The sequence below is a fragment of the Nasonia vitripennis genome, chromosome 3 (genome assembly GCF_009193385.2).
Source record: "Nasonia vitripennis strain AsymCx chromosome 3, Nvit_psr_1.1, whole genome shotgun sequence".
Classification (NCBI taxonomy): Eukaryota; Metazoa; Arthropoda; class Insecta; order Hymenoptera; family Pteromalidae; genus Nasonia; species Nasonia vitripennis.
Genome location: NC_045759.1, coordinates 301,409 through 320,556, shown reverse-complemented (window position 1 = coordinate 320,556; position 19,148 = coordinate 301,409). Strand labels below are relative to the sequence as shown.

At 53.7% G+C, this 19,148-nt stretch overlaps 1 protein-coding gene across 3 annotated transcripts in view; it reads left to right on the top strand.

The window, feature by feature from the left end:
- The first annotated feature begins 1 nt into the window (after position 1).
- Positions 2–19,148, top strand: part of LOC100119616 (LHFPL tetraspan subfamily member 6 protein) — a 124,037-nt gene continuing 104,890 nt past the window's right edge. For 2 of the 3 annotated variants that reach the window (XR_004227144.2, XM_016983994.3), the window contains exons 1-5: positions 2–791; positions 8,428–8,699; positions 10,387–10,600; positions 11,455–11,605; positions 13,384–13,532. Coding sequence is in view for 2 of the 3 variants with exons in the window: in XM_016983994.3 (XP_016839483.1) it covers positions 659–791; positions 8,428–8,699; positions 10,387–10,600; positions 11,455–11,605; positions 13,384–13,532 (919 nt within the window). In the remaining variant the exon portion in view is untranslated. Of the gene's footprint in view, positions 792–8,427; positions 8,700–10,386; positions 10,601–11,454; positions 11,606–13,383; positions 13,533–14,430; positions 17,060–19,148 lie in introns of those variants that run through there. The other variant, XM_001603305.6, reaches the window with a different exon arrangement.

Sequence of the window (19,148 nt, the reverse complement as noted above, 5' to 3'; positions counted from 1 at the left end):
CCCGCGCGGCGCTCAGTGCTCGGTGGGCCGGCGGACTCGCGCCACGCCGTATACGACGCAGTAGTCACCCTCTCCCCCCGTCCTCCCGCCGCGGTCCGCGGACAGGCGACAGCGTGCGCGCGAGACGCGACGACGCGGCGTCGGTGCCTGCAATAGTTTTTTCCCCGTCGGTGTTTGCCTCCAGGCCAAGTGCTGTTTCGAGAGTGACGGACGTCGAGTGCCGTGTGCTGTGCCGCGAGCCCGCGCAGAGTGTCCTGCAGCGAAACGGATAATCAAAAGCGGGGCCGAGCTCCCGCAGTGAGCCGAGGTCGAAGAGAAATCGGCCGCCGAGAGAGCAGCAGCAGCAGCAGGAGGAGGAGGAGGAGGAGGAGGAGAGCGAGCTCGAGTCCGTTCGGCTAATGGCGAGCGATTCATCCTGCGAATCCCCGGACGATCGAGAGATAAAAGGCGCGGGTGGTCGAGGGGCCGCCGGCAGCGCCGCGTGATAATTGTGAGCGATGAGGAGTCGGCCCGGCCTATAGCTTTCCGCGTAGCGCACCTGTAGCCTCGTGTTCGAAGAGTGCAAAAGTGCGGATCCCGCAGCGTTGTGACGGCTGTGCGAGCACTACTGGGATGAGGAGCGAGCCCGCCGCCGGGTAGAGCGGCACGCGAGGACGACATGGCGCCGATACGCGGCCTGGCGCTTCTCTTCCTCGGGCTGGCCTACCTGTTACGCGCCGAGTCCTCGGTCAGGAGCGCCGCCGACGACGCCGCCACGGCCGCCGAGCGCCTGCAGCAGCCCCAGCACGCAGGTAAGCATCTCGCTTGTCCGAGCCCCGCGATAATCCAGAAAAAGCGCGCTTCAATTAGCGCATCCGTGAAGACGAAAGCGGCCAACTGGGTCACGCATTAAAAACTTGGTTTAATATTTGCGAGCGGCTCGCGCGCAACGAGGCTCGAAAAGGCCGATCGAAAAAGCCCGCTAAGCCAGCGGAAATCGAGTTTCTCCGCGAGTTCCTCGCCGACGGCGATCATTCGACCCGACGGCTTGTTTCCGGCCACTTGCTTCTCGCGCCCGGGCCATTGTCGCTTATCCTTCTAGATTTGGCTCGGCGAGCGGCGGAAAAGCGCCGAGAGATGCCCGCCGCGGATAAAGGATATGGGACGGCTTCTGCGACCCGCGTTTCTTCTCGTTGCGCGGCCCCGCGGCGAGTGCACGTACACACCACTCCTTGTATACGTCGTCGTTTCTCTTTATTCTCGCCTTGCCGGCTCTCGAGCCGCCGTAAATTTGATTTGTTATGGATCGTCGCGCGGCTTTCGCGCGTGATCTATGTGCCCGGGAAATTTGACACCGCGCGCTACACAGCCTAATCGCATTATAGGACGGCGAGGAGAGGACGTGCGTTGTTTGTGCTAATATTAAAAAAGTTTCGTTCCACATACGATTTTCTAAACGACGCGAATGTTTCTCGCGCGAATGTTTCTCGGGGCCGCGTAAAATTTTTGTTCCCGTTTTATCGAGCCCTAGGGACGTTTTCTAGTCCGGACATTTAAAACAGCCGAAACAGGCAAAGCAAACTGTTTTATTTGCTTTTGCGCTTGGCCAGCAGTAAAAGCGCTCGATTTGGAAATCTGACGAACGGCCTTTTTTGCGGAACTGCGCCGTGGCTCATAGGATTTCCATTTTTCGCTCTCGATCCTCTTTAATGCACCGCGAGCCAAAAAATATGTCCCGGCGGGGAAAAACGGACACGAAAAAGTTCGCGATACGCGCACCAAAAACTAGACGACTAATACTAGGGCCGGTTCGGTTTTATTCATTCCCATCGTTTGATCGTTTTCACACTCGTTTTATGCGCGCTTTTTTGCAGAGCGCCCAAGCCTCGTTCTCGCGACAACTTGTATACGCTTTGGGAACGCAGTTGATTTGCAGAAATAACTCTCGATTGCGGGCGTCCCATAAAAAGGCTCGCACGGCGAGTGGATCCGTGTATTTTCCCGCACCGCACCGATCACCTGTGCGCGAGTTTTTTGTTTAAAAAAGCAATTCTCCCGAACGGGAGCTCGTCGTGCCCGCACTCCAAAAGCCATAACGACGAGAATTCGATTTAGTCGGGCGCGCGCGCGCGCGAGCACCAGACAAAGGGCTTTTAAATTTTTCTTCATTTTTTGTCCGCCGATCGCGTGTCGCTGCTACATTGTACGCGAATTCATGAACTTTTCATTCAAACAGAGCCGGCCGCGCGCGAAACGGCCGGCAGTTAGCCGTACGGGACGCAGGTGCGGCAACCTTTGGTCATTTGCCGCGCGCAAATTCGATTTTTCTAGGCCAGCCGCGTTGTCGCTTTTTTTTACGTTACGCGCCGTATTAAAATTTCCATTAGCAGTCATCTATCAGTAAATAGCCAATTATCGGAAAACGCGGCCCCCGGAGCTTGTCCGTCGACCTATTCGCTTTCTCGTTACTCGCCTTTCTCTGTTCCGCTCTTTTTTTTTCGAGGCGCGAGCTCGGGATCGGTCTGAGTTATCCGGCTCTTATTTTGCATTTTAACGCGAAGGGATTTTTTCCGTCGGCGGCGTGCGGTGGCGCGCGCGCGTATAAGACCGGGGCCGAAATAAAGAGCTGCTTTTTATAGGATTCGAAACTTTATATTCAGAAAGCTGCCGGCTTTCATTTGGTTGCCGCGGAGCTAGCGGCGTTGTTTTTTGTTTAGAGAGCGCCGCTGCGGGCCGGGGGGAAAATCGATATGGATTATTTCGGCGACTTTCTTCCGGACGGCTAATATTTTGCCGCGGGATTTGCCTTTTGAATATCGTACACAAAGCCATTTTTGGACTCATTCCGAATTGATGGGCTGGGGCCGGGAAAGAAATACAACAATGGAGCCGTTGACTTTTTGTTGCGCGCTGTGTGAGGCGCTAGAGGGAGAGGATTCAATTCGGGCCGCGGTATAATTCGCTGGAAACGCAGTTGAACTTTCTTATTTCGGAGCGAGAGCAAGCGTTCCGCGCGCGCAGTCGAGCACTTCTTTGAGACCTTCTTCGGGACTTGCTCGCGCGCGCTGCGTTGGTAACTCGAGATTTATTACGCAAATTTAATTGGAGACGCAAAGTAGGCCAATTGCCGGCGGTACACAGTGTCATACTTGCGAAATGCATCGCGCAGCGTCTTGTAATTATTCATCGCGGCGCCAGTTTATACGGGGGTGCCGGGATGAAAGGCTCATAACGAGAGAAGCGGCGTTGAATAAATCGGGCCGCGCGTTCGAGGAGAGCCAATTAACGTAAATATTTCGCTCGGCCCGGAAACATTCTTGGCAGCGCCTCGATCGATCAATCAACGAGTGCGTGTAAGGAGCCGCGAGTTTTGCAAACACGGTGAAAAATTACGTTCTCGCGGTTTCATTATGAGCCGCGCCGCGCCAGGTGCTCAGGGCACTTGGCCTTTCGCTGCATTTTTTCATATCCCCATGATTGAGCCGAGCAATTCCGAGATGTCAATTAAGCGCCGGGGAATCCTCTGGCGGCGTGAAATTTTTCCTCTCTCTCTCTCTCTCTTCCCGGCGGCTTTTTGTCGGGGGAGAAAGTACATCCGGCGCCGGCGTCGCCGCAGCGCCCCGCTAAAGAGGAGAATCGCGCATAATTAAAATTTCAGTCCTCGCGCAAAGCTCCCGCGGGCCGAATCAATGGAGTAGCCTACTTTCGACGGGGGCGATTTAAAGTATGTTCCCTAATTTGAATTTCAAAATTGCCAAATGACTTTGTGCGAAGTTTCGCGCGCGCAAGTCGAGGCTTGCCGGGGGAAAAAAGCCCGGGGAGCCGGATTATTGGCATACTTTGGCAAACTCGCGCCCGGAAATTCCCCCGAGAATTCGCCTGTATAAGACTGCAGTGTACGTTGGGAGCTGCCAAGCAAATAGACTTGATTTTCTTTTAATTGCGCCTGTGACGGAAGTCTTAATTCCGCGCGCGTCGGAATTCGTCATCTGAAAATTGAACATTTTTCCTACTACACGCAGCCGCCGCCGGTGTAAGACTTCCCTTGCCAAATCCGAGATTGCAGTCACGTTGGGAAAAGATTTATTCAAATTCCTCTATCGATTTAGCGCGCGACGTTTTGATTCATAGAAAAGGAGCTGCCGAGCTCGCGCGGCGGGAGTATCGCAAAATCGTCGCTACGTGATATAGCTGTTCCGTTCGCGCGCCGCTGGAAAAATCGCTATGCGCCACATTCATTCGCGAATTAAATATGTTATGTATGTGCGCGACTTGTCCGAGCGAACGGTAGTCACGATTTCGCGAGAAAAATCTTAAATAATTTAATTCACGGATAAGACGGGCGGCGCTCCTTCCAATCACGCTCTCGAAATTATCCCTCCTAGCTTGCTTAATCCCGTCTTAGCAAATTCAATACTAATACTCCGCGGAATTCGTTAAAAGTTTTCATCGGCGGATATGTCGCTCGGCCCTCCGAAAAAATATTGTTTTCGAATATACTGTTCAGGCGAGGCGAGCGCGACCCTTCAATCTCGCTGCTTGCGACTATCGCCTCAGCTTTGTTAATTCCACGGAGACAAGTTGAATTTCAAGCCCTTTGAAGGCCCGAACGCGTTGCTGTTCCTTTTTTCCGGCCGCTTCAAAGGTCTCGTTAATTGGGTCGGCGCGATAAAAGGTCGGGCTACGACGGCGAGGATAAATGCAAAAATAACTCGTTGTTTCCTAATTTAAAAGCCGCGGCGGGAGCCAATTGTTCCGCCGGCATGATGTCTGCTCCGCTGTCTTGCCTAAGCCTATCAGGAAGCGTTGAAGCGTAAAACCGCGCTGAACTCACTTGTAAAATCCACTCTTATAAATGAAGCCCCTTTCCTCCTGCTTCACACCTCATAAAGTGGCGCCTTCGCCGCGTTAAAGGCTACTTTACGGTTATCAGCTTAAATTTTTAAATTCACATTTATTACGCGCGCAGCCGAGTTTCCCGAGTTCCGCGGGCTCTCATAATGCCTTAAATCGCAGTTAATTTCTCACCTTGCGCGCAAAAAGCCCATCTCAAATGTCGAATACGTCAGCAGCCATCCGTCAATGCTGAATTTTCGACTCGCCTCTCGGAATGGGACATCTTCATCAGCAGGGCTGAAAATCCGACCGGCTTAATATCGCGCGGCCAATCTATATTTCCCGGGCTCCCATATCTCTCTCTCTCTCTCTCTCTCTCTCTCTCACTCGGCGCGGGCCAACTAATGACAAACCGAAACGGCCCGTAAAAAAGGACCGGATCCCCGGTAGCTTCTTAATCCCATCGCCGCGCGCGAGAGTAGAGCAGAGAGAGAGGGAGATATTGAATCCCGAAAGCCCGAAATCCAGCCCTCCGTAAATTAGTCGTCCCCTCTCGCTCTCCGGCAGAGGCGGGCGCATTTTTCATGCGGATCGCGCGCGACGCACAAAAGCGAAAAACGCCAAGAAGCCGTGAAATACAAGAGCTCGAAATCACGGGTGTATGCACCGGCGCCGACAACGGGGGGAATTAATATTCCGGGCGGGCGTTCGTTGTTCGGGGCCTCGGGCACGCGCGTTCGAATCCGGCCGCATACATGTCGCGCGCGGCAGCGGCGGAGTCGGATAAGCCAATCGTCGAATATGCGCCGGCCGGCTCCGCCGCCGTTGCTTTTGAAATATTAATCCCGTCGAACTCGCTTATACGTCCGCGCTCGCGCGCGCATTAAAGCTGTAGGACACCGCCGGCGCGGTTCTTTGTAAATTTCAATTCCGTAATTCCGCTCCGCTCGGAGATTAGTTTTCGAAATCGCGATCGCGCCCCGTGTTTATGATATAATATCGCGCGGCCGTCGCCGAGTTAATTAGACGTCCGATGAGAGGATATTAATTTTGGAAAGTCGCCCGTCACGCGTATATCATTAGCTGCTCTGGAACCTCGGTGTCGTTCTAATTTCGCGGCAGTGATGAAACAATCGAGACTCGAGAGGGCCACTCGCGAGACGGCTCTCATTATCGAGCCTCGAGTGGCTGCTACTTTCGCGGAGTCGAGAGTCATCGTTGAAATTGCGATCAAGCGTTATTAATAAAAAGATCGACAGCTGTGTGTAATTACGCGCGCCGAGCACACTCGAGTTCAAATGTTTCGACGGTTCACTGTTCTGCTGGTCGTCGCTGCTTTTTGATAATGTGTGCACACTCAAAAACATCGACTCTCATGTGCGGATTGCCCCAAAGAATTCGGGCAGAACGAATATCGTGTTGCGAAATGAAATGCTTTAGAGATCGAGGGAGCTGTGGAAGTCAAAATCTAATCTCTTTTATTATAGCGTGATTATATGATTTAAAAATCCTTCTCTGGCTGCAGAATATCCATTTACAGGAGGAAAGAACACGAGGTATTGTTTAAAAGAAACACTGAAAATCAATCAGAAACTCGAGATGAAGCGGTAGCAAAGTGAGCGCGATATCGAGTTTCCAATCATACAAAGTTGAAAAGTAAACAACCGCGCGTAACAAATAGCAATAATAAAATAACAGGGGCTTTAGCGTTTCTTCGAAGCCTTTCGAAAGCTGCTGCTCGCAGTGTATAGCAATCTGTAAAGAACGTTTAGTGCAGTCGCTCGTATACTCGACTGCCGGCAGTGGTATCCAATCTAGCCGCGGAAGTATTTTTTTCATCATTGCAATGTACAGCCACTGTACACGGCTCCGGGCTCGTATCTCGCGTGGCGTTGGATAGTTGGGCAATTATACTCCATACGGCCGCACATCGCGCAGTAACGTTTTTCGCAACTATCGCGTCCAAATTCCAATTAGAGCTAGCATCGAAAAATACCCGCAGCCGCGCGCGGCCGGAATTCCCTGAATATCCTGCCGCAGCGAAAAATCGGCAAACGCACGCACAGCGCGCAGCGCCGGTCTGTCTGTGTGCGCACATCGTCGGGACTAATTGACAACTGACAATCGCCGCCGAATTTATCGGCCCTGAGCGCACGCTCTCGCAGCACGTGGACAGGGCCGAGTGATGAATGATTTTCTGCGCGGCTTAATGAAGCGCTGCGCTCGATTCGGTGTAGCTGCGCCGACTTTCGCCCTGTCCTGCTCCCGTCGATCGGGCGATGCGCCGACTCGACGGAAGCGAGCTCGACAAGGCCGTGACCTAATCTCCCCCACTGCCGGGGGAGATTATACGCTGCTTCGAGAGCTGGATCGCAGTCGATCAGCGGCTTTTCCCCCCGATAGACCGTCGGATTAATTTTTGACGCAAAGCGACGCGCGCGAGCCGGTCTACGGTGAGCGCACGCAGTATAGTCTCCTTGAAGGGCTACGGGGGCAAATAAAAAGTGCTCCGAGAGCAAATTGCGAGAGACGCAGCGGCGCGGAACAGGATTGCGAAATTTCGAGGCAATCGGACAATCCATTACCGAGTTAGAATGCTCGGCGTTCCGAAAATTGCCCTTTCCACGACTGGCTCTCGATTTGCCGAGGCTAATCTCAGCCGAAAAAGCGCGCGGTCGGGACAATCAAAATTTGGAAGGCTTCCTTCCTCTCTCGAGCAGAAGGCTCGCGGCCAGTCGCATATCGCATATTAAAATCGCTCTCGTAGCGCTGTCTCTCTGAATGCGCGCAGTCGGCCGCCGGGGGCGCCGGAATGCGGGAAAATAAAAATGTCCACGCGACTGTGAAAGCGCTCTCTGACCGAGAGCCGCGCGCGCCCTGTTTTTCGCAAAGGTTTTTATGTCGCCTCCGCGCGCGAATTAATGGATGCACGAAATAGAAAATAAAAAATAGACGGACCGGACGGGGGCAAATAGAGGACTAGAGGACTAGAGGACTGGGGAATATCGGTTCGGGAGCTTGATCCGCGCGGGGAATAAAAAAGCGAGAGTGCGATCGGGGCGCGCAATCCCATCAGTCAGATATTCCGACGGCAAAAAGGCGAATTATATAGCCTCTGCGGGGGAAAAAATGCGCGAGCCGCATCGTCGAGCGGTATTCTTTCGCGGGAATCGACGGGCCGAAAAACGGTTATCAGGTTACGTCCGTTATCGCCGGCGCGCGCCACTCAGGCGCGCCTCGACGGAGTGAAATTGCATTTTTAACTCCCGCACGCTGGCTCTTGCTCTTTGTTATTAAAATAAAGTTGCGCCGATATTTCATTAGTTCTTGCGCGTTCCTTTTAGCCGGCATTTCGAATTTTCGAACACTTCCCCTAATCCGAGCGAATATTTGCACAGCACGCAGTACGCACCGGGGTGGGGGGGGGGGAAATTCATAAATCACCTTCGAGCGGCGTGGAAAAATCGCGAGCCGACAAATGACTCCGTCGGACGGCGCGGAGGAAAAATTCGCTAACTACGCGCGATGTAAAATATTTGCTTTTCAAATCGAGCCCCGCGTGCGTGTACAGAGTGAGAGAGTAAAGCGGAAATCGCCCGGTCATTTTTCCAGGAGGCGGTCTCCGGCTGATCGATGAGGTCGCCGGCGAGAAGCGGGAGGACAGCGGCGGCAGCGGCGGCAGCGGCGGCAGCGGCGGCAGCAGTGGCAGCTCGGCCAAGCACATACAGCAGCAGCGGACGAGCTCGACGGCGGCGACGACGGCGGCGGCGGCGGCCACTATCGGCAAGACTCATTTCGCCGACGACGGCGCCGAGAACGTGACCGCGCTCGTCGGACAAGCGGCCGTGCTGCTCTGCAGGGTTAAGAATCTTGGAAACAGGACGGTGAGTCGCGCGTATATTTCCGAGCTGTCCCCGCAGCATCAGCGCAGACAGTGACGGAGCGAGGGATTTCGACTTTCAAAGTGGGCGCATTTTTCCTGCTCGCGCGCGCGCAGATAGGACTCTGAGAGTTGAGAGAGAGAGAGAGAGAGAGAGAGAGAGAGCGCGCGCGCGCGGCATTGTTGCGGCTTTAGCCGGAGACGTATGCGCGTTATTATGCCGCGCGATCGCTGATTCATCCCGCGACACGAGAACTTATTGAATGCCACGCCCCGCGCCGCCGGACTCTGTGAAACTGATTTGTTATTCAAATGTTAATCGTGACCGATAAACGCCACGGGCTAATGGAGTTCGATGCCTCGAGATTTACGCGAATATTCGCGGAACCTTCAAAACTTCGATATTTCGAGCTCGCGGTGAAAATTGCGGAGTCGTGAAAAATTGACTTGCAGAGGGATTCGATATGGGCGTCGCAAAGTTTCCCGCGCAATTAATGATATTTATCCTCCGATCAAAGCCATGCTGCGGACCTCCCAATAATAATAGGGGCTAAGAAAAACAAGGAGAGCTCGGAGTTATATAAGACTTTAATGCCTTGAGAAAAGTGGGTTATTAAAATACGGTGTATGCAGTCACGCAATTAATGCAAATCTTTGGGGATGAATTAAAACCGGCCGAGGGCTCTGGTATAATATTTTTAATGCTCCGCAAACATCGCGGCCGCTCGGAACGAATTTTTCAATTTTCATTAAATTTCGGTGCGATTGATCACTATAATGTATCGGCACGCCGCGTATCCGAATGATTTTCAAGTTTTTCCGGATATTCGTCAGTCATTCGGGCGAAACTTGCCGAGGGAAATAATTTAGTAGGAAAATACCATGAATCATGCTTAACGGGAAGAAGTAAACTCGTACGTGACTCGCGGCCATGAATCAAGGAAAATTCGAGTTACATTCAAAATCTCTCTCTCTCTCTCTCGTCTATTTGCTCTCACTTTGTTTGCATGTTAAGCGGGGAGGAACTTTTTCCGGGCGGCTCTCCCCCGAAAACATGTCTTTCCCCCTTCCCGGGCGAATATCGGATTGAATTTTATTCATGCATCAAGAACGCGCTGCGCGCGCACTTTTTTCTTTCACCCTGATCAAAGGAATCTGTACTAAATCGCGCGGGAGTCGATAAACTCTGGAGTTTTCGAAGTAGCTCTATCGAAGAAGCATCGAGCACCTGGGCGCGTTAAGTCAAAGCGTCTTGACGAAGTCGAAAGCGCGAGCTCCTCTCCGCGAAACTATTTATCAATATATCGATTTGCTCGTGGAAGAGAGAGAGGGGCTTGTATCGCGTGCGAAAACAAAAGCAACTTGGAAAAATTCAATTTCCGCAGAGATCGATCGCGCCGCGACTAACGAAGAGAGCAGAGCGAGGAGAAAAACGAGCGGCGACGAGGAGCCGAGACCAGGAATACATCCCGCGCGGTTTGGATCAAGATCCTCGTTAGCCGATAAGGGAATTATTGCCCGGGGCGTCCCGACACACATTGAATTAGATCGAGCCGCGAGTGCGAGAGAGAGAGAGAGGAAGAAGTCCGCGCAAGAAGTATGAGTTGCGAGGGAGGGGAGGGAACGGATGGGGGCCGGGATGAATTTTCAATGTTCGGCTGTAGCAATGCTTCTCCCGCTCTCGCTTGCAGGTGTCCTGGATAAGAAAGAGGGATTTGCATATCTTGACGTCTATGGATATCACGTACACGAGCGACGGGAGGTTCACCGTTATCGGTAATACGGCCACCTCGGACGATTGGAATCTGCGAATAGATTACGTGCAGCCGAGGGACGAGGGCATATACGAGTGCCAAGTCAACACCGAGCCGAAAATACACAGGGCGGTCTATCTCCGAGTCCTAGGTGGGATTTCACTTACTACTATATACTGCATGTCGCATGTCGCATGTCGCACGTCGAACTCGGCGGCGCGCAGCTGCCGAACATTTGCCTTGGTATTATTTTCCCTTTATTTTTCCCTTATTTTTCCCTCATTTCATGCTCTTATTTTCGCCGCCCGCATGGAAATGCACGCGGAAATTCACGCTTTGTTGTTTTGCCAGTCGGAGAAGCTTTTTGCCCTTCGATTTTCGCTCGCGTGTTTTTCGCGCGACGCGACAATTAGTAAATTGTATCGCGCGCGCGGGGAAAAAGTGTGCAGAGTAGAGTACATCGCGCGTTGAATTAATCGTTATCGCTGCCGACATTTATCCCGGCACGGTCAACAGCCGCGCGCCGTAATCCGATTTTATCACAGAACTATGCGTTCTCATCGAATGCGTTACCTTTAATTGGGTCGTTTCGGCTCATCATTCCCCGCCGCGGCTGTTTTTACTCCGACTACTGTCCGACTGTGTACCGACTAATTTTATCGGCCGGCAGCTACGCTTTACGAGTTTTTAGCTGTCGGTGTATTTTACGACCTTCTTAAGCGGCACTTACCATTAAAGAGTTATAGTGTTTTGAGGAGCGTTACGCGCTAAATAACGAGCCGGGACGAAAAAGTAGCATAAATGCCCGGGAACCGGAGCGAAGCTGAATTGATGTGCCCGGCGCATCTATTCATAATCATATTGAATCATTATTGAATTAATTACGCAATAATGCGTCGGCTCTAGCTTATGCAAACGTTTCGGCGCACAATAATTTTGCACGTTTAACCGATTGTTTGTGAGTTGGCCGTCGATAAACTCGTTCTGACCCCTCTCCCGGCGCAGACGTCCAGGCGGAAATTTTGGGCACGGAGGAGGTGTACGTGAGGAAGGGCAGCACGATCAGCCTGACCTGCATGGTGAACTCGCAGGGCGTGCCGCCGAGCAACGTGACTTGGTACCACGCCGGCACCGTCATCGATTTCGACGGACCGAGGTGAGCGGACATCTCCCCTTTTCCTCCACGCGCCTTCATTCAAGAGCGCCGGCTTTGATTCTCGCCCAGGCGGCTCGCTGAAAATTTAAAATCACTTTACGACTGCTTGCCTATGTATGGCATTCTGCGAAACACGGCTTTTTATTGCGAATTCCCCGGCCGGGACGGCGTTAAAAACTTAACGACCGTAAATCCAATGCATATTAAGGCTGCCCGGTGCTTTTAAAAGCGACAATTCTATGGTCTCTGCCGCGGCGGTTGAGCGGGAAGAAGATCGATACATCGGGCAATTTTTCGAAACAAGCAAGAAGCCGCCGACGTATAAAGTTCGATTAAGCGAGTTGCGCGAGCTCGGGGGGCAGTAAAGGAAGTTGCCGGCGCTGCGCCCCGTAACATTTTTTCCTCGCCCCTTTACTGCAGTCGCCGCGGACTTTTTCGAATTCGTCAAAGCGCGTCACGCGGACGAAAATCGGAAAATCGATTCGAGCCCGGGACACTGCGCGGAGTCGACCTATAAACTTCGATTAGGCAAGCAACTTTTCAGCCAACTGTCCGCGCGGCGGCCCGATGTTTTACGAGCAGCGAGTCGCGCATCCAAGGCTGCGGCCATAAATTCCTCGGCGTAATAAAGCGCGTTTCCGCGGGCTAATACAATAATTCTTTCTACCGCTGCACTTTCTGCTCGGCCAGTCGCGTAAACAAGGAAATTTTTCCAGAAAAAAGATTCCCCGGGACGAACGCGGAAAATCGATGCCGCGGAAAAAGGAGGACTGCGAGAATACGCGGCTTAATTCGATATCGTCGTCGTCGACGGCGCGGCGGCTCTAATTAGCGGCTCTGCGCGCATGTTGAAATCGAGGCGCCGCTGTTGCGAGAGCGCCTGAAAAGTCTCTAATTATCGGAATTTGCTTTAGCAAGGCTCATTTGGCCGCGAGCGCGAACATGCGATTCGGCCATTTACCGATGAGATCGTGAAGAATTTACGGCCGGAGATTTTCAATCAGAGCTCCGAGGCTTTTTTGCGCGCCTATATACGTGCCTTAATTAGGCACTGCGCGCCATTGTACAAGTCGGGCCGGATCAGATTTTTCGAGCTCTCGCGGATGAGCCTCGCAATTGCGATCGAAAATTGAATTTTAAAAAGCACTTAAAACTTTTGTCGCCGCGCCTGAACTTCTCAATACCAGTTTTAACCTCGATTTTCGTCCCGCGCATCAAACGATGCATTTCGCATTTTTATGGCGGTCGTTAAATTTTCTTGAATATATACGCGGGCATTATTCAAATAAAGTGTAAAATGTCGCGCCGAGCGCGCAAAGTAACCGGCGCTTTACGCGCCAGATAAATTTTTACAGCAAACCTCTCGCGGCGCCGCTAATGTCGAAGGCGGGATTAAGACCGGCTGTGTTTACGGCGCTCGAAATTCAAAAAGCAGCCGCGCGCCGGATCCTTAAAAGTAATGCCCCGCGAGCGAGCGAAATCCGATAACGATGAGCGCTGCAGTCTCCGCGGCGTCCGTATACCTATGTAGCTATAGGTAGCCAGTATAGAGTCGGCGCACGAAATCCCGCTATCAGCGCGGCGGCAACAACTTACCGTCCGTCCGCTCCATAATACGCCCCCTAATACCCGGCGCGGAGGAAAGACTCCGGGCCCGAAAGAACGGGGAATCCCCGGCCGCGCAATTAATCAAAGAATTATTTGGCGCACTCGTAGCGATAAATCAAAGCTCCCGCAGTATAGTCGGCGGCAATTAAGAGCCGGCGCTTTGTTCGCAGGGGCGGCGTCTCGCTCGAGACGGAGAAGTCGAAGATCGGCACGACGAGCAAGCTCCTGATAACGCGGGCCTCCCTCGGCGACAGCGGCAATTACAGCTGCGTATCCAGCAAGGCCGCCCGCGCCACCGTCGTCGTCCACGTGCTGAACGGTAAGTTTTTCGCACCCAATTAATACGCGGAAACTGCTCCGCGGAGCTCATTGTATCGAGCCGCTGGCCCGTATTTTAAAACGGGAGTAAATAAACTTTCGCGCTCGAGCTGCTCTCGGCCAACTTGCGCGCGGAGCTCGCTCATAATAACGCTGGGACTCGCGAGAACAATGGGGAGAAGGCTTACTTTACCGATCGAGTTACGCTTTGCGCGTTCAAGACACTGTCCCTCTTGGCTGTTTCCCTCCCTGCTCCCTCTCTCTCTTTCTCTCTCTCTCTCTCTCTCTCTCTCTCTCTCTCTCTGCCCGCGCACGCTCCGACTGCCTCTTTTTGTCGCGCGGGCCGCCGGAGTAATGGATATGGATTTTGCTTTAAGCATCGCAAAAGGTAGATGGAAATTGCTTTTATAATTGTTTGCGCCTTTGTTAATTCAAACTAATTGACGAAGAAGATTTCCGCAAGCGCGCGCGAGCTAACGGGCGCAATAATGCTAACACGTTTTGCACGGTAATTCGAATAAATGGGATTTCCGCGTAGCGCGCCCGGCGCTCGGTTTACAAACTGCCCCTTTGAAACTCGATGAGCGAAAAATAACCGGCGCCCGGCTGAATTTGAGGCGGCGCGCGAGTCGGGCGAAAGAAAAAGAGAGCGGCGATCAATTAATCCGCCGGCCGGAGCAAAGACATGTCGTCGCGTATAATCATTCGTGAAATCGAGCGGCGCGGTATATCCAGAATGCGCATCGAAAAAGCCCGCGGCAGTAGAACGAGCCCCGGCACGGTCAGACCGGGCGCGAAGAGCGGCGGGCTAACGAGCACGACTCCTCGTCGGCGCTTAAACGCTGGCGGCCGGTAATGAGCATCCGGTTTGACGTAATCCCGGCAACTCTGAATTGCAGGCGAGCATCCAGCGGCGATGCAGCACGGCGCCGGCCTCGACGCCCGCTCCAACGACCGACTGCTGCTGCCGCTGCTCCTCCTCGCGTCCATTGTGCCCGCCCGGCTATTGAGCTGAACAGTGAGACGGCGACGACGACGAGGCGGCCGCAAGACGGGCCAGGGCGAGCTGCTTTGCTCGCTCGGCGGCTGGAGTGTGCCGCCGATCGCTGTCCTCCCTGCCCGAGTGTGCGCCGGCGGGGAAAAGCAGCAGCGGCCGTTTGCTCGGGAGAGCAGACACAGCCGCGCAAACGTCCACGCAATAGTAGGCACACGTGCGCACACTGCTTTCCCGGCGCGCTCTTCCTCCCACTCGGCTCGGGGCGAACGGCTTTCTTCATTGGCTTTATTTAACTGGAGCTTACCGTTTTAATTAGCCCCGGCGCGGCGCGGAGAGCGATGCTAATTCGCCGATGGGTAGCCCGCTCGAGTCATCGGCCATTCCAATCCGCTTCTTTTCCCGCCGCGTGATTCATCAAGTTTTATCGCTCTCCGTTCGACGTTTCCGCTTTCCACCGATACGAGCTCGTTCGCGGCGACAGCGGCTCGTTAGGCGCCTGCGGGAAAAAGGACGTGTGAAATTCAGCGAAAACGCCCTCGCAATAACACAGAGCGGCGCCCCCGCACACACATATCCAATGACCCGAGCCAATTCCAAGTTCTGGGAGGGGGGGGGGGCCCGGCGCGGAAGGGAACTTTGCTAATCGCATCGCGCAACTTTAAACAGCTTAGAATAGATCAGGCGGCCGGCGGAACGTGACGTGGCAGCGGGTATAACTCGTTTACGCGCCGCTTCGCGCATAAATTTCCGAGTTCGATGCGTGTGCGATTGCGAGCACGCGGTGCCGCAGAAGGAGAGAAAGAAAGCGCCGAGGAACAACAACTCTCCGTCGCGCGCTAAAGCTCCGCCGCGGGCCGTATAACGTTCCGCTCTTATTACCGAGGAATATTCCGATAGGAGCTGGCGCACATCCTCCCGCCCCCTTCAAGAAGTTGCTTACCTCTCGCGAAATATTCTCGCGCGGTCTCCCGCTCCGCGCTGCGCTGCACTGCAGCTCTCTCTCTCACACACACACACACACACACACACACGTATTCAGCGTCTGGCGAACAAAGGCACGCGCATATAATCGCTTTCCGCCCGCTCGAGTATACGGCGCTGCTGCTGCTGTGCCAAGCCAGTAGCTGCAGGAAGAGGAAGAAATTCCGGAGAGAGACGATGCAGGAGTAGGCACTGCGCGGAGTTTAAAGGGGCTGTGCTCCGCACAAGAGCCGATAACGCGCCAGCATGTTCTCGGCGACTCTTTCTGTAAATATGACAAGACCTGTACGCCCGGCCGCACCCTTGTTTTTTACGTGTGACGTGTGTCGTCGTTGGGCGCCATATACCAAGTGTCAAGTTCGAGATTACACGCTGTGTCCCGTGTAACGCAGATCCTAAGGATGTTTTTTACAGCGGCGTTGTCGGTCAAACACTCGACTATATATATATATATACACACGTCGAATATAATCGCTCTCTGTTTCACGCGAATGTTGGTCATCGTAGCGTCTACGTATAACATAACATAAGTAACATAACGTATAGTCCGTGTACCGTCGAGGCTGCTAGCTGTCGCGAGTCGAAGAGGATGGAGGATCGAAAATTCTAACTCGCCCGCGGCCTCGGAATAAGTCGTCGCTCGGTCAAGCCGCAGCGGCGCGAGCGAGAGAGCGAGAGGGTCGGGCATGCAGCGCGACAATACCATTATAGCAGCGGCGATAAATTCCCCGGGATTTACTCCCCTGCGCATCTTAATCACCGTAAGTGGCGACGTAATTTCGGCCCTCCTTTTTGCGCTGCGCGTGTTTCGTTATTTACGCGCTCGCGCTTCCGCGGTTTCGACAAAAACTTGGCCCCGAAGAAGCTCGCTAATGGAGAGCGAGGCCCTTTCTCCCGACTGAAGTCTCTTGACCTCCGAGCTGCCTGCGAGCCTCGTCACGCAGCGCGAAATGAAATTTATCGCCGCCGACGGCGCGGCGCTTTCTATTCAGAAGCAACACTTGCCTCTTTCGCATACGCAGAAGGACGCGCGGCATAATAATTCAACTGGTCTTAATGAAATACTCCTCTGCCGGCGTGCCGCGTGGGCGCGGAAAAATAAGAGCGCAATGCCGCGTTACCAGCCTCCCTCCGGCTCTCTCGCTCTCTCGTCAGTGTGCGTGCGGGGTGGAAACACGAAAACGAAATACCGCTACCGTAGGATCACAAAAAGGAGAGAACAAGAGACAGAGATTATTTGTTATATGAGTGTATAGCGCGTAAGTGTGCAGACTGCAGAGCGTGTGCAGCGAGAGATAGGGTACGGTTTACAGTACATGCGCGTCGATATACCTACACGTAGGGTACGCACTTTACCATTAACGTAGCTGCTTCGATGAGAGGGCTTGGTTCATCGATAGTGGATTATTCAGTGTACATAGTAGTTATTCGCTTCGTATAATTACGACATAATGTATAAGGTAATTACGACATAATGTACTGTATATGACTATGAATTGAGATGCAATGTACAGAAGAAAAAAAAAAGAATAAACTTGATGTTAACATTAGACGTCGCTCTGTGTGCTTTCTCCCTTCTCCCTTCTCCCTTCTCCTTCCTCCAGCGGCGGACCGCAGGCGAGGTAAGTGCCGCTCCCTTTCATCCCACTCGGAGCGCGGCGGCACAAATAAAATCCAATCACGCAAACCGACGACGTGCTCTCGGGGCATCTGCGAAACAGCCGCATGAAAGCTTAACGGCCGGGCCGGCGGACTAAATCTTGGCATCTGCAATGCAAGTGGGATGGACGCGCATAAGACGGATGCTCCCAGACAGCCGCGCTCCAATAAAATCAATTCCATCCAATTGCCCGCTGGCATTAACCGGCCCGGAATTGCGAGCAGACGAGTAAAATCGTCGCGACCCAGTTCGCCGCGAGGGCGCGTGGATTCGCACGCACTCGCGCGACCGGCCTCATCGTCATCTTCGTCGGCCTCGCGATCGCCCTCATCTTTCTAACATGAGATCGGTATCGTTAGGCGCATAAATATTCAGCGGCGAAAGAAACGCTGCGGACTGCCGAGTCTATCGGGAGCAGCTGAGGAGGGAATAGCCGAGAGAGAGAGAGAGAGAGCGAGAGAGAGACAAAGCGCGCGAGCGCGTGTGGGTGGGTGTGTGTCGCGCAGGGAGCCGGTGGGCGCATGAATTTTCATCGGACTCGTATAGGTATGTATGGCGTGTCTCGGCGCGCAGCCACCGGACACCTAACAGGCGTTTCCGTGCGATTTGCATAAAATGAGGCCGACCCCTATGCGCGTCCCCCCACGGGAGTGCGGACGGCCGACCGCCTGACACATACATATGCACGCGCTCGGTATACGTCGGCCCGTATAATGTCCCACTGCTGCCGCTGCTGGCTTCCCTCGTCCGATTCCGCCGGAGAGATGACTCTCGGGGACGCTCGCGCGCGCGCGCGATTCCGCTTCGATCCGCGTACGTGCGCGCACTTTTGACACGCGTTGCGCATAGAGGATTTCATTACGAGATGCTTATTCGCTCGCCCATTCGGAATCTCGATAACCGCGTGCGGATTGCTACTCCGAGTGCGAGTACGAGGCGCTTTTTGCCCGGGCCGAGAATATCGCCGAGGCTGTTTTTGCAGCGAACTGGGTTATATGGTGTGTCTAGCGCCGGGCGGCCGAGTTGCCAAGCCGAGCCAAAGTTTCAGTTGACCCGCTCCAGTTGGAATAGCAAAACACACGGGCAGCTCGAATGTTAATTCCTCTTAACGCTGCGTGCCGGCGAGCCTTAAAAACCGCACGCACACCTCATTCCCGCTCGCCTTTTTTCTCCCGTCCATTTCTCCCTTTCGGCCGGACTATCTATCTCGCCCGTCGCACGTGTGCGCGAGCGTGTTTATATCCCAGATCGAAATTTCCATTTGCCACCCACGGCGCCGCCGCCGCCGCCGCCGCTGCCCCACTGTCGGAGCAGCTCTTTACGGCCAGTCGAACTTCTTCGGACGCTGTGTGCGTTCGCCTGTGTACCAAGAGCGAGAGAGCGAAGCGGGCTGGATTTTCCTCGGATTTTCCCGGCTCCCGTCCAGAAGAGGATGCTGATTGCGCGCCGCCCTTTCCGCCCGGCCATCGGTGCAGGGCGAGCGAGCGAGAGAGAGAGAAAACTATGTTTATTGCTGTTTGACTCTTGTTTCGTTTTATCCGAGAGCCGGGCTAGGGCGATTCGAGCGGGGGAAATAATTTAGTCCCGAGCTTTTATGTACGCGCGATTGCTTGTACCGGAATGAAGGGGAATAACGAACGACTGCGCTCCGCTCTTTTCTCTCTTTTCTCTCTTTCCTCGCTCTGTTCGGAGTTCTCTCGCTGCGCACACGTGTTTGCTCTCTCAACTGGGTGAAACTAATAAAAAGCGTCGGGCCGAGCGTTTTTGCTTTAGATCGATAATACGCTTTCGTTTTGACGCGCAGGGACCCGGCTCTGAAGGGCGGACGTTGTTGTTGATTTAGCTGCTACCGGTCGCGGTTTAATAAAACATTGCCGGCGTTACTCGAAATTCTTCGAGCTTTTTTGAAAGCCGACCGAGTACACCGCGAATTTCCGGAAAGACGTAATTTCGCAGCGGCCAGAATATTCGGGGGCCCT